Source organism: Sceloporus undulatus, chromosome 9 (assembly GCF_019175285.1).
Source record: "Sceloporus undulatus isolate JIND9_A2432 ecotype Alabama chromosome 9, SceUnd_v1.1, whole genome shotgun sequence".
NCBI lineage: Eukaryota > Metazoa > Chordata > Lepidosauria > Squamata > Phrynosomatidae > Sceloporus > Sceloporus undulatus.
In genome coordinates this window covers 7575298-7589673 of record NC_056530.1, presented here as the reverse complement: position 1 = coordinate 7589673, position 14376 = coordinate 7575298, and the positions used below count along the sequence as shown (strand labels likewise).

The 14376-nt window shown below is 41.9% G+C and overlaps 1 protein-coding gene across 1 annotated transcript in view; it reads right to left on the bottom strand.

The window, feature by feature from the left end:
• Positions 1–13561, bottom strand: part of SERINC2 (serine incorporator 2) — a 32942-nt gene extending 19381 nt beyond the window's left edge. Inside the window, exon 1 of the mRNA XM_042440770.1 lies at positions 13347–13561. Coding sequence (XP_042296704.1) covers positions 13347–13385 — 39 coding nt within the window. The 5' untranslated portion in view covers positions 13386–13561. The remainder of the gene's footprint in view (positions 1–13346) is intronic.
• Positions 13562–14376: the final 815 nt, after the last annotated feature.

Below are 14376 nucleotides of genomic sequence, written 5' to 3'. Positions count from 1 at the left end.
TCTGAATCCCTACTTGGCCATGAAAACCCACTGGGTGACCTTAAGCAAGTCACATACACTTCCTCCCTGAATAAATCTTGCCAAGAAAACCCTGTGATAGGTTCACTTTGGGGTGTCCATAAGTCAGAAACTACTTGAAGACAAGAGGACTACTCTGTAAGCAAGTCAGGTCAAACAGTGACTTCAAAACATTTGCAATGAAAAAATCCAGTACAATTAGATTTCAGCTGCAATGTATTATTAATGCATCTCTCAGGGAGGAAATTTTTCCATCTTATTTAAACTAAGTGGTGGTATGAACACTTTTTTAAAAGCCTTCCCAAACCAACCCCCTGCCATTCAGGAACACACAACGAAAGCACCCCCGACAGATAGCCATCCAGCCTCATTTTAAAAACCTCCAAAGAAGGGAGTGTGTTCCACAGTTGAACAGCTCTTAGTGTCAGGAAGATCTTCCCAATGTTGAGGTGGAATCTCTTTTCCTGTAGATTGCATCCATTGCTGTGTGTCCTAGTTTCTAGAGGAGAAGAAAACAATTTGCTCTATCCTCAATATGACATCCCTTCAAATATTTAAAAAGGGCTATCATAACCTTCTGTTCTCCATGCTAAATATACCAAGCTCCCTAAATCACTCCTCATAGGACAGGGTTTCCAGATCTTTCACTATTTTGGTAGCAGGAGGCAGACTCATTGAATTGCTGTGTTGGAGCCCTCATGTTTTCCCACTAAATGAGGAGAAACAGCATGGCCAGTGCTACTGCAGAGTTGCACTGACCTTGCCAGGAAGCTGATGATGGCAACAACCACAGAGCCATGCTCTTTGCTCAAACCCAGAGGGCAGATGCTCTTTGGCCTAGGGGCGACTAGGTGACTAAGCTTGCTATTCCTCCTCCTTGTCTTGCTTCCTTCCATGGCACTGACCGGGTGAAGCCTAGCAAAGAGTCAAGAGGGGTAAGCTGACTCTGGTAGACTTCAGCCCAGTTAGTGCCATGGCAAAGCAAGGGAGGGATGGGGAAGCTGTTCAGTCAAAGCCCCACTGAATGACTAGGCTCATTATCCCTCCTCCTTCTCTCATTTTACTTCCTGAATTCAATGGCAAAAAAAAAGCCTCAATATTAAATATGCAAAATGTAGAGGCACAGGAAATGACTAGATCAAAATTTCCATACATTTAATAAGATGTGCCTGCATCTTATACACGGCCAACATATTTGTATTTCCCATTTTTTCTTAGGGATTCAGAATTTACTCTTGTATCAGATTCTTTGGTTTGCTTACTAACTTCCACATTTCCAGCATGGGTTTGTCAAGACCAATCCTGGTTAACTAATCTTACGTGTATGTGTGTGTGTGTGTATAGATAGATCAAGTCACTAGTTTAGCAGATGGTGGGAATGCTGAGGATGTTATTTATCTGGATTTCAGCCAAGCATTTGATAAGGTCGGCCATAATATTTTGATTAGCAAACTGATTAAATATGGAATAGATGGAAACGCCATGAGATACACTAGAAAAGTGGACAGGAAAATAATAAAATGAAATTCAATCACGACAAATCAAAAATTCTACATTTAAACCACAAAAATCAAATGCACTTATAGGAGAGGGGAATACCTGATGCAGCAGTATTATATGTGGAAAGGACCTTGGGATTATTGCTGATCTAGACTGAACATGACTCAGCCGTGTGATGCTACAGCAAAGAAGGCAAATGCTCTTTTAGTCTGTATTATTAGCAACTTGTTTCCAAGTCAAGGGAAGTACAGTAACAATCCCACTATATTCTGTGCTGGTCAGGCTCAGTTGGCATACTGTGTTCAGTTCTGGGCTCCTCATCTTAAAAATAATATAGACACATTGGAGCGGATTCAGAGAAAGTCAATAGGATGATAATAGGCATTAAGAACAACACATATGAGGAAAGGTTAAAAGAGGTGGACAGCTTGATGGGGGAAGACTGTTGTTGTGTGCCTTCAAGTTGTTTCCAACTTATGGTGACTCTACGACAAACCTATCATGGGGTTTTCTTAGAATGTTTCTTCAGAGGGGATTTGCCATTGCCTTCCCTTGAGGCTGAGAGACTGTGACTTGCCCAAGGTCACCCAGTGGGTTTATATGGCCAAGCTGGTTTCAGACCCTGAATCCAATGCTCAAAGAGTGAGGGGTGACATAACTGCACTCTTTAATTACCCCAAGGGTTGTCACAGTTGAGAGGATTCAAACCTGTTCCCTGCTGGCCCACGTTGCATAGTTTTAAGGTACAGGAGGGCAGATTGAACATTAGGAGGAATTTCTTGACAGTAAGCAATGATGCCCTTTGACTAGAGAGGTGGTGGATCTGCTTCTTTGGGTGTCTTCAAAAAGAGGCTGGACCTGCCTGGGATGCTTTAAGTGGAGATCCTGCACTGGGCAAGGAGTTGGACTCAGTTCTATGATTCAATTTCTTCAGGGCAAGCACAGCCCCATCCCCAGCAGGAATCATATTCAATTTCCCGACTTAAGAACCAGAAGTTCAAAGAGCCTTCCTGTTACCAGCGTTCAGCTTCAGTTTACTGGCTGTCATCCAGCTCACAACAGGATCCTAATGCTGGTCTAGCACTCACTTAACCTCAGCCGTCTCCAATGACAAGAAGTAGTGCTCAATGTCATGCACATACTGATGATGCAAACATTCCCTAGTTCCTTATGACCTCATTCAGTGGCTTCGTATAGATATTTAACATTATATCTCTGAAATGTTTAGAATATTTGGGGAACAAAATAGAATACTGTATTTTTGCTTTTTAATCTCTCCTCTTGATGCTGATTTACTGTTATGGTTATTGTCAAAACCTTTATTTTAAAAAAAGAGTAAGATTTTTAACAACTTAAGACAAATTGGCTCCTTGAGAAAAGTTGGGTCATGCCTGTTTAAAATACATATTAGAACCTAAGGATTGCATTCAAAAGAATGTATATTCCTCTATGCTTGCTTTGTTGTCAAAGTGTTTTTCCACTTCTAGCATTCTTTCAGTTCTATTCACTATTACCCAACATGAAACCAAGTCACTATTACCCAACATGCTGCAACAATGAAGAAAGTTTTTCCATCTGACAGAGTCCGCTTTTCATGGATCATTCATAATGTCCTTCCTTAATAATGAAGCATGAGCATCTGTCTCTACGTCACGTTTTTCTCAACAGCCTCTTGCATTAACTGTTTGTGCCAGGGCTGGATTAGCGCATCAAGAGGCTCTATGGGGTTTCAGGAGTGGCACAGAACTGAAACCCCACCTCATCCGCAGATGCAGTTTTCTTAGTGGGGGTGCTTTGTTTCATTCTATTATGTCTTAAATGTGTTTCTAAAGCTGCTTCTAAATTTTATTTTTTAAACAAAAGTCTGATTTAACTGTTGTTGTTTTTTACTTTTGTATTAATTGTTTTTTAGTTGTTTTGAGTTTTTAAACAGTTGCAAACCACCTTGAATTCCATACTGGGAGAAAGCCAGGATATAAATTAAATACCATATGTACTCGACTGTAAGTCGGCTTCATGTATACGTCAAGGGCAAGTTTTGGAGTGAAAATTGTGGATTTCGATATGACCCATGGATAAGCAGGGGATAAAATCTAGTGGCATGTAACAAAGGCTCTATAGGATGATGCAAAGGAAAACATCGAATCATAGAGTTGGAAGAGACCACAAGGGCCATCCAGAATGCCTTCTAGCAGGCATAACTATTTGTGCTCAAAATAAAGGATGGATGGTTGAAAGAATACAGTGATTCCAGGACAGATTACGTTTGCCTTTCACAAGAAGATGGTTCCTTTTTAAAATATACAGAACTTACAGTACCTATTTTGACCAGTGAATAAGTCGACCCAGGTTTTTGGGTCAATTTGTGACTAAAATTTCTAGACTTATACATGAGTATATACAGAAAAAACAATCAATTCCCTAAGCCACCAAAAACAGAAACCAGAATCCCAGTTTCATTTCCACTTACGCTGGGGCACGTTGGAGCAATATTGGCCTCCACACCCTCCATAACTGCCTAATCCACCCTGAACTCCAAAGTGGGGCTTCATCAAGTTTATTCTACAATATTTCTTTGTATTTTACATTTAGAGGTTACACATACTCTGGGCCTCTAAAAAATTTTTTTACTCAACTTGTCCATAGGTCCAGCAATGTTTGATGATTTTTTTTTTTGTAGGTGCAGTGCCAAAATCCATGTGAGTGATTTTGTGATTCAACAAACACACCCTTATTTATTCTGTAGTTTCAGGCTCATGACACATTTCATTACAGAAACCTTACCAGATCTTTCATAATTCCAAACTACTTGGTGGTATCATTTCACTAGTTTTATTGAGTTAAAGCTTTTGAAGAGTATAGCCCACACCATCAGATGCAACCTGCAGTCTACTGCGGCGTTTGTTTATTGTGTGCCTTTAAGTCATTTGACTTATGGGCGGGTTTTAACACCGCCTAAAGTACGGTCAGTCATAGGGTTAGGAGGTGCGGTGCTTCCGCACCCTCTAACCCAGTAGGACTGAGTCGTTACAAAATGGCGGCTCCCCTTCCACATGGGGGGCCCCATGACAACGTCACGACCGCCGCCTCTATACAGGTGGCCGGACATGACATCGTCGTCCGCGCCAGGGGCTTAGTGGCCCTTTCCGCGGACCAGGAAGGAGCTCCATTTTGGAGTGCAGCTTTCGGATTCTTAGGATGCATTGCATCATTAAACAGCATACCTCCAAAGAGACCTGAAGCAGCTTTATTTTGGCAGTCTGCACAGGCCATGGTAACCTAGGGAATTATTGTGATGTTTTTGTTGGCTTAAGAGGAGGTTCACCATTGCCTTCTCCTGAGAGCATGTGATTTGACCAAGATCACCCAGTGGGTTGCCCATTAAAATGTGTTAATCTTAAAGATGTCACTGGACACTTTGCTGTTTTTCTATATTAGTCGTTGTACCAGCCTGGAAACAATTCTCCCCCTTTCAGTACTATGACCCTCCTACTCCTAGCACCAGTGTACATGTCTACAGACTTTAGTCCCAATTAGAGCAGATCCAATGAATCAGTTGCTCAATAGTAAGACAACTGGTATGTAAATGCAATTCATTTACTCAGTCTACTCTCACTGGAGACAAAGAACTACATAAACTTACAAAGCAAATTATTTTCACTAATATGAACAAAGTACTTCATACACGTTTAGATTTTAACAAGTTCATGCTCCTGGCAACAATTAAAATTCTTCAAAATGGGGCCATTTTAGCTTCTTCTAGGGATGGAAAGAATATTAAGAAATATTCTAAAAATGGTCAAAAACATGTTTTTGAGTATTGAGAAATCCCGATGAGACGAATCCTGGACTGATGAAAATCTTGATAGTTCAGAACTTATTCTACACAATATTTTTGTCTGAACAGAAAATGCTGTTTGTGAATATGTGCTGAAAACCACATTGTTTTCTTGCAGTGGGAAGAAAATTGCTAAAATTATTAATTGCTTCCTCTGAGAAGCAACTTAGAGAAGAATTACAGCCCTAGTCTTTTCTGGAAGCTTCTGAACATTTACCTTTCAGTTGTTAACGCTTCCAATATACTGATGCCATTAGCCCCATCTTGTATATGAGAACACAGGCAGAAGAAAGTCCCACTAAATTCAATTATTCCTCCTCCCTGGATTGCAGTCTAACTGTGCAGACACACACAGCCAACCCTGTCATAATATTTATTACACATCATTTCTCCCTTCCATTTCCACCCCCAGTTTTGTCTTCCAAGGTGTTGGTGAAATAAAAAGCAGCAGCAACACTGTAGAGAGGAGAGTGCATACAAGCCACATTTAACAGAAATACATTGAAGAGTGGATTGTGACATTAATGGAATTATCCACAATGGACTTGATCAAGAGTCAGCTCAATAATAACTTGAGACAGAAACATGAAGAAGAACAAGTACCTAAACTGTGGGAAACCAAATAATTTGAAACTTACATAAATAATATGTATAACCGACTGGAAATGGAAGCCGAAACAATTGAAATTTACTAGAAACAAGAACAATCAAACAATCGGGGATGGTTTGATTGAGAGTTCCTGCATGGCAGGGACTGGATGGCCCTTGTGGTCTCTTCCAACTCTAAGATTCTATGATTCCATGATCCAGTTTTATCCACCTGAGTACTTGGTAGAGCACCAACCAAGAGTGGGGTGGGAAGAGTTGCTATCACCTGTAAGAATTCCAACTACCTCATGAGGAAACCCATCCACCTCTGTACCTACTTTGAAGGCTTGAAGGTAGGTCTGGATGAAAGAGACAGGACAGGGATTTTTCTGGTCAGCCAGCCACCCTGCTGCCAACACTCTCCCTGCCTGAGCTTGCTGAAATGGTCTCAGATGAATGCTGGAGCATCCTAAGACAATGGTTCTGAGGGACATCAACATCCATGCTGAAGCTGTTCTCACTTCATGGCGTACCATGACAACCATGGGGCTGTCACAATACATCATTAGCCCAATACATATGGCAGGATATACCTTGGACCTAGTCTTTGCTGTTGGACATATTAAGAATGATGGGGGGTGGGATTTCAACAACCTCACTGTCATGGTCAGACCACTTCCTCATTAAGTTTGGTTTGGTTGTAGCAGACCCTACCATTAAGATGATCTACCCCAAGGGGTTTATGATATCTGAAGAATTTCTGAATGCTCTGTGGGATTGTCAAGGCCTTGGTCTCACCATGGAATGGCGAGAGGGAAATGACCATCAATATGAACTCCTACATACCGAATCCAGTGCCGTGATGCTCACAATTTGCCTTGATTTACAGATGACTAAAGGGCACTGAACCAGACTGGGCAACAGCTACAGTGCAAGTGGCACAGGCCACAGAGTGAATACAACTGGAAATTGATGCAGCATGAGGTAGCTGGGAAACTTCAGGTGTTCTTGAAGGAAAGTGATTATCTGGACCCACCAGAAAACAGCACTGAAATGGTCTTAGAGTCTCTGACTGAAGACTGACTCTGGGCAAAAGATGTGGGAAGTGCTTCCCTGTTTATCTTTCTGGGTCTCTCAGTGGCTTTTGATTCCATTGATCACAGTATCTTCCTGAGCCAGCTCCAGCGGATGGGAGTAGGAGGCACTGTTTTATAGTGATTCCACTCCCATTTGTGGGACTGGCTCCACAAAATAGCATTGGGGGATTAATAATAATAATAGGATTTATTTATATGCCACCCAATAACTGAGAATCCGGGTGGCTTACAATAGAGGGGATAATACAAGGCAATAGCTATAAACATGAATTAAAAAACAAATGTAACATGGCAATGTGTTAAACAATAAAATAAATTAAAATAGGGAACCGTCTAACTAAAAGATTGTATGTACACAGCACTATATAAATAAAGGTTAATAATAAATAATAATAATAAAATAGCGATTAACAATAGCAGTAAATAACAAAAAACACATAGCAATTATAGCAACAAAAATACATAGTAATTACATCAACAATAAAATTAACAAAGTAAAATACATAACAATTAATAGAGAAAAGCAAGTAAAAAGAAAATAATTAGTGTTCATCCCTGTAGCCACTACGCTGTGACATGCCACAGGATTCCATCTTGTCTCCCATGATGTTCAATAGTTGTTGTTGTTTACGTTGTTGTGTGCCTTCAAGTCATTCCTGACTTATGTCAAACCTAAGGCAAACCTAACATGGGGCTTTCTTGGCAAAATCTGTCCAGAGGAGGTTTACCATTGCCTTCCCCTGAGGCTGAGAGAGTGTGACTTATTGCCCAAGGTCATCTCATGGGCTTCATGGCCAATAGATCGACACTCAAACCACTACACTGGCTCTCAATTACTTTACTAAAAGTAATTTTTATTGATTTTTATTGTAATTGTATCTGTGATTCCTCCCTGGAACGGTGGTACACAAAATTATTTTTCAATTCAGTTACAGATCCATGATACCAAAATGAAAGATGTCAAGCGTTTCCATATACAGTCAGCTAGCTTTAGCCATTCCAAGTTTATGATTACAAAAAAAAAGCTTCTAATGTCTTCTGCCAAGTTTTAAGTGTTCTCTCTGAGAACTCAGGGGAGCATACATAAGATAAGTATGAAATCTTGGGGGAATCCATCACTTTTATAGTCATTTGAGAAAGATAGACCATTCCACTGTTTAAAGGCTTGCCGTATTGGATTTGGACCTTCTCTGCTATGGCACCTGAGTGAATAATCTTACTTTGGAGGCCCAAATGGTGCCAACATTGATGTTTTTTAAGCACCAAGTAAAAACATAGTTTTTTATTAAAATCTGGATGGCCTAACTGATTTTACAAAAACTCTCCCATATACCTGGTACTAATTCATTTTAAAACGTTTTAATCTTTTTAATCTGTCTTTTGATTTGTTAAATGTTTAATAGAGTTAAACCTTTTAAAATTATTTTATTTATAATTCATTAGATTGTTTTTATTGTACACTGCCCTGAGAATGTCAGCTAAAGGATGGCATATAAATATTTTAATTAATAAAGAACACCGTGCTGCAATGTCAGCCCAAAATATCTTGCTACTAGAGGTGCCCACCCACCTAAATTATGCTCAAATTTGACCGCATTATGTAGTCACTTAGCATGGAAAATTCTATAAGTGTATGCCCTCCTTTCTAGCATATAAATAACAAATGCTCTTTCATGAGTGCCCCCAAAACTGGCACCTGAGGCAGCTGCCTCACTCTGCTAAATGGCTGGGTGAGACTAACTGTCAAAATCCTTCCTCTGGCTTTAATAATTTGTAGGTTGCCTTTAGTCCCAGTGCTGGGGGAAAGGCAGAATATAAATTAATGTAAATAATAACAGTAATCATCATCATCATCATCATCATCATCATCATCATCATCATCCAAGGGTTGTTGAATGTTGCCCTATAGATGTTATTGGATAATGTCTATTATCACTGGCCATATTAACTGGGCCTGTTGTGAGTTGTAGTCCAGTGTCACCTTGAGAGTCACAGGTTTCCAACCCTTGTTCTAAATCAAAAATGGGCAAAGTGTGATCCTTCAGATCTTGCTTGACTACAACTAAATTTAACCTACCATAGACCAGGGACGTAGCTAGGATTTTAGGAAGGGAGGTCCAGACTAACTGCCACCATTATAATGGGGGTTGGGTGCGGCGGTGCAGCAGCACACACCATTCATTTTTCTAATGGAAGGGGGGATCCGGAACCCAAGAACCCCCCCCCCTTGGCTACGTCCCTGCATAGACCACGATGTGAGTTGCAGTAAGGAATGCTGTCAGTGGTAGTTCAGCAAATGGAAGGCCACATGTTGCCCACCCCTGTTCTACACCATCAGTATTCAGCTGATTGGCTTGGACTGAGTACTAATTTGACATAATGTGAGTAACAACATAGCAATATCATCAGTCTGATATTAGGAAGTGGGTGTTCAGGTACTTAGTTAAGCAAGGTCCTGGATCTGAGATGATCCAGAAGTATAGTCGGCCCTCTGTATTCACAGATGCTTTATCCATGAATTCAAGTATACACAGCTTGAAAATATTTTTTAAAATGGTCTAAATTCCAAAAAGCAAACCTTGATTTTGCCCTTTTATCTAAGGAGCAGCATTTTACTACACCATTGTATTTAATGAGACTTGAACATCCATGGAGGCTCTTGGAACAAAACCCCAGCAGTATACCATGGGGCCTTGGTCTCCACTGGGGTTTGGTTCCAGGACCCCCTGGGGATATCAAAATGGGTGGATGCTCAAATCCCATTAAATACAATGACATTGTAAAATGGTGTCACTTAAACAAAATGCCAAAAGCAAGGTTTGCTTTTGGGGCTTTATATCTTTTTAAAATATTTTTCAAACTGTGGATGCTTGGATCTGTATATTTAAAAAGATCCATGGATATGGAGGGCCAACTGTATAAATTCAACTATGGCGCGGTACAGAGCGCCAAACAGAGGCACCACCCTGGCACCTTTCTTTACTCCGCAGGAGCGCCACAGCAACCAAATTGTGCAGCGCTGCTGCGGAGCATAACAGGAGTGCCCGGAAGCAGCTCCTTTTTGCAGCACCGCTGTGGCGCTGCAAAGCGCCAGAGATGGCACAGTGATGTCACAGCTGCAGTACACCGTTTGGAAGTGGCGCAGCTGCTCCGTCATCGTTACATGCCCTGTCTATGCGGCTCAGCACAGCTGCAGCACATCCATGATGTGCAAGGGTTGCCGGGCATGTGGGCGCTCCGCCCACCAGGCAACCCTCGCATGTGAAGAGGACGCCGCAAAGGCCCGTCTGTTCCAGGCCTATAAATTCTACATCCTTTATTGACCAAGGGGGCAGAGATCTAGTTCCCCCTCCTTCTTTATTTATATTTGCTGTACTGTAGTTGCTTTCATGAAGCATTGTAGACAGTACCCTGTATGTACTGAAACCTTTGGCCTGCATCAAAGCCATGATGTAGAATAGTGGTACTCAATTGTTGTCTCAGTCACTGAAGCTGGCTGGGACCTCTGTGAAATATACAATACCTAGAGTACTAAAAGCTGAGAACCACTAGACACATGCGCATTGGCCCAAAGCTCAGTGTATGGTACAGAGTCCAATTCCTGATTTGTGACTGTCCCATGAGGTCACCACACTTTTATGTGAGCTGCACAAGGATTATACAGCCAGCAGCTGAAAAGAACAAGGTAAACCTGCATTTTACGTCAGGAACCAATAAGGAAGTGAAGATGCCTGGGATGAGAAACAAGCCTTTCCCCAGGACAACAAATCATGTTTTCAAAACAATGAGAACTTAAATTGGGCGGATGACAGTATGTCATGCAAATTGTGTGTGCGTGCGCATGCGCATGTGCCTTCAGGATGCCTTATGGGTGATCTCAAGAAAATAAACGCACAACCAAAGTGATACCTGTTTTGAGCCTATGGTAATCCCATGAATTTCACAGGGTTTTCTTTGGCAAGGAATATTCAAAGGGTTTTAAGCTTGTGAAGGCTTTCATGGCCAGCATCCATAGTTTTTTGTGGGGGTTTTGGGCTCTGTGGCCATGTTCTACAAGAGTTTCTTCCTGATGTTTCACCAGCATCTATGGCTGGCATCTTCAGAGAATGCTGGCATGGAAAGGACTTAGGTATATATATATTGTGTGACCTGGAAAGGTTTTAAGATTGCTTTCCTCTGAAGTAGAGCCGATCATTGACAGTCTCTCATCCAAGTACTAACCAGGGCTGACCCTGTTTAGCATTCAAGATCTGACAGGATGTGCCTCCCCAAATTCTCCTTTGACAGCCTGCATAGCATTATGGTTCAAGTGCTGGACCATGGCTCTGGAGACCGGGGTTTGATTCCCAGTTCAGCCACGAAACCAACTGGGTGACCCTGGGCAAGTCCCATGCGCTCAGCCTCAGGGGAAGGCAATGGCAAATATCCTCGGAACAAATCTTCCTATGAAAGCCTCATAAGTCAGAAATGACTTGAAGGCACACGACAACAAGATCGGTACATAGAGAGATCTAGTAGCACCTTTGAGACTGAGAGAAAGAAGAAAGCATGAGCTTTGTAGACTTGCGACTACTTCCATCCTGAGATACATTTGGAAGTGGGCTTAAGTCTATGAAAGCTCATGCTGCCAACTTCTTCCTTGCATTTAGTCTCAAAGGTGCTACAAGATCTCCCTACATCCTGATGGCACAGACTCACATAGCTACACCTTTGAACAACAACAAATGTACAAGAGCTTTGTGCTCTTTGCGAATAAGGGCAAGCTTCACATTAGACTCTTAAAAGTTGGAAAGAGGCAGAAAATACATGAAGGGTGACAAATAATCCAGAGCTCTGCTCTGCTCTGGATCCACAACAAACTACAATTCCCAGAATCCCATAGCATGGAGCCAGGGCAGTCAAAGCAGTGTCAAAAAGGATCATTTCTGCCATGTGGATGCAGCCTAAGAAAGAATGGTAAAGCAGGGAAACAAGGCAAGACTTAGAGCTTAATGTTTCATTTGACAAGACGCCCAATTTTACTAGGAATCCGTTTCTCGGATTCCTCAACAGAAAAGGATGCGCCTTTTGAAGAAATTGCTCTGTGCTTCAGTCCAAACCCTCCCTTGAATGGGTCAGTCCCCAAAGGAAAGGTCAAACAAAGACAACAATGCCCCAAATCCACAAAACAATACTTTTAGGGTGTTCACTCAAATGCGCAACATACATCTTCCCAAGGAAGCCCTATGACATAAATCAGAAATGACTTGAAGGCACACGACGACAAAATCAGTCTAAAGAGAGGTTGCGCAGCAGCTTTGAGACTAACGGAAAGAAAGAAGTTGGCAGCATGAGCTTTCCTAGACTTCCTCAGATGCGTTCATTTAGTCCCAGAGGTGCTGCAGGATCGTTCCAGATGCAGAGGGCCCTTGTTATCCGCTGGGCTTCGCTTCCAGGAACTCCCCCCGTGGATAACAAAATCCGTGGAGGCTCAAGTCCCATTAAATACACTGACCCACAAAAATGGGTCTTCCTTATATGATGAAATGGAAGGCCAAGGTTTGTTATGTGGGATTTATCCTATTATTATTATTATTTTCAAGCCATGGGATTAAAAAAAAGTCCGTGGATCAGGAGGGCCAACCGTAGTGATTTCAGAGACTAACACAGCTATATCTTTGAACAACAAAGACTAGGAGCCGGAACAATGGATGACTGAACTGGTATTGTATTCTGTATGTACTTTCATTGCTGCAACCCACCTGGATTCTTTGTGATTGGGAGGGCTATAAGGACATAAATTATTATTATTATTATTATTATTATTATTATTATTATTATTATTATTAAGCTCCATGGAAAGAGATTCCAGCTCAGCCTTAGGAGGCCCTTCCTGAGAGCAAGGGCTGTTCGACAGTTAATGGGGAATGGAGTCTCCTTTCTGGAGGTCTTTAAACAGAGGCTGGGGGGCCCTCTGTCAATGGGGAGGCTTTGAGGGAGAGTTCCTGCATGGCAGGAGAAGGGGGCTGGGCTGGGGGTCCCTTGGGGTCTCTTCTAACTCGATGATGAGAACCCTGGACCTGGGAAAGATAAAAGGCAGCGAAGAGCCTCTCCCTAGAGTTGGGGGAGACCCCCCCAAAGGGGCCCAGCCCCTCCTGCCATGCAGGAACTCTCCATCCAAGCGTCCCTAGTGACAGAGGGACCTCCTCCTGCTCCTGCCCCAGCCTCTACTGAAAGACCTCCGTTGAGGAAGGGTCCCTCCTCCTCCTCCTCCTCTTCCTCCCCAAGAGACCTTTCAGGGCAATCTGAGCTGGAGAGTCACTCACGCAGCTGAGGACAGAGCAGACCCCGAGGCAGGCGCCCATGGCGGCCAAAGAGGAGCCCCTCGCCGCCCCCGAAGCTGGCTCTCCTTCCTTCCTTCCTTCTTTCTTTCCGGCGGAGTTGGCCAAGAATACAAAGTTTCCACTCGCTTCTCCTCTCGGAGCCACCTGTCGAAGCCGCTCGGCTTCCTTCGGCAATTTCCGCCTCCTCCCGCTCTTCGGCTCTTTCCGTGGAGACTCGGGAGCCGAGCCGAGCCCCGCCACGCCCCTTTCTCCGCTCAATGACCCACGAACGCACCTGATTCGCTAAGGTATGTCCCCTCCACCCCACCGGCCACGTGATGAACAACAACCAATCCCAGGGCGAGGTCTTGCCGCCCTTGGGTTCCAGCCCCTTCAAACCGTGCCCTTTAAGAGGGGGTTTTTTGGACTTCGATTCCCAGAAGCCTCAGCCATGTTGGCCAATACCCTGGGATTCTGGGAGTTGAAGTCCAAAATCCCTTAAGCAACACTGCTTGGGGACCACTCCAAAATTAAAATCATACTTTCAAATGATGAGATCATAAACACAACCTAAATGTATTTATATGCACATAGGGAAGATCTGGATAAAAGGGGATCTTTTTAAAAGAACAATTTTTAAAAAAAAAATTAAAATTTTTAAATTTGAAATTTTAATTTTAAAAAATTCTGGGGTCTCTCCTTCCTCCTCCCACCGAGCTTCATCCCCACTCCCACCATCTCTTAAAGCATTTTTAAGGGGAGCAGATGGAAAATTTAAAAGAATAATTTTAAAAGATTTTTCAAAATAAATTTTTGACATTTTAATTTTAAAAATTGAAATTTTAATTTTGAAATTTTAATTTTTAAAAATTGAATTTTTTAAATTTTAAATTTTGAAATTTTAAATTTTTAAAATTTTTTAATTTTTTAATTTTTTAATGTTTAATTTTAAAAATTTTAAATTTAAATTTTAAAATTTAAATTTTTTTAAAATTTTAAAAATTTAATTTAAAAAATTTTAAAAAGTAATTTT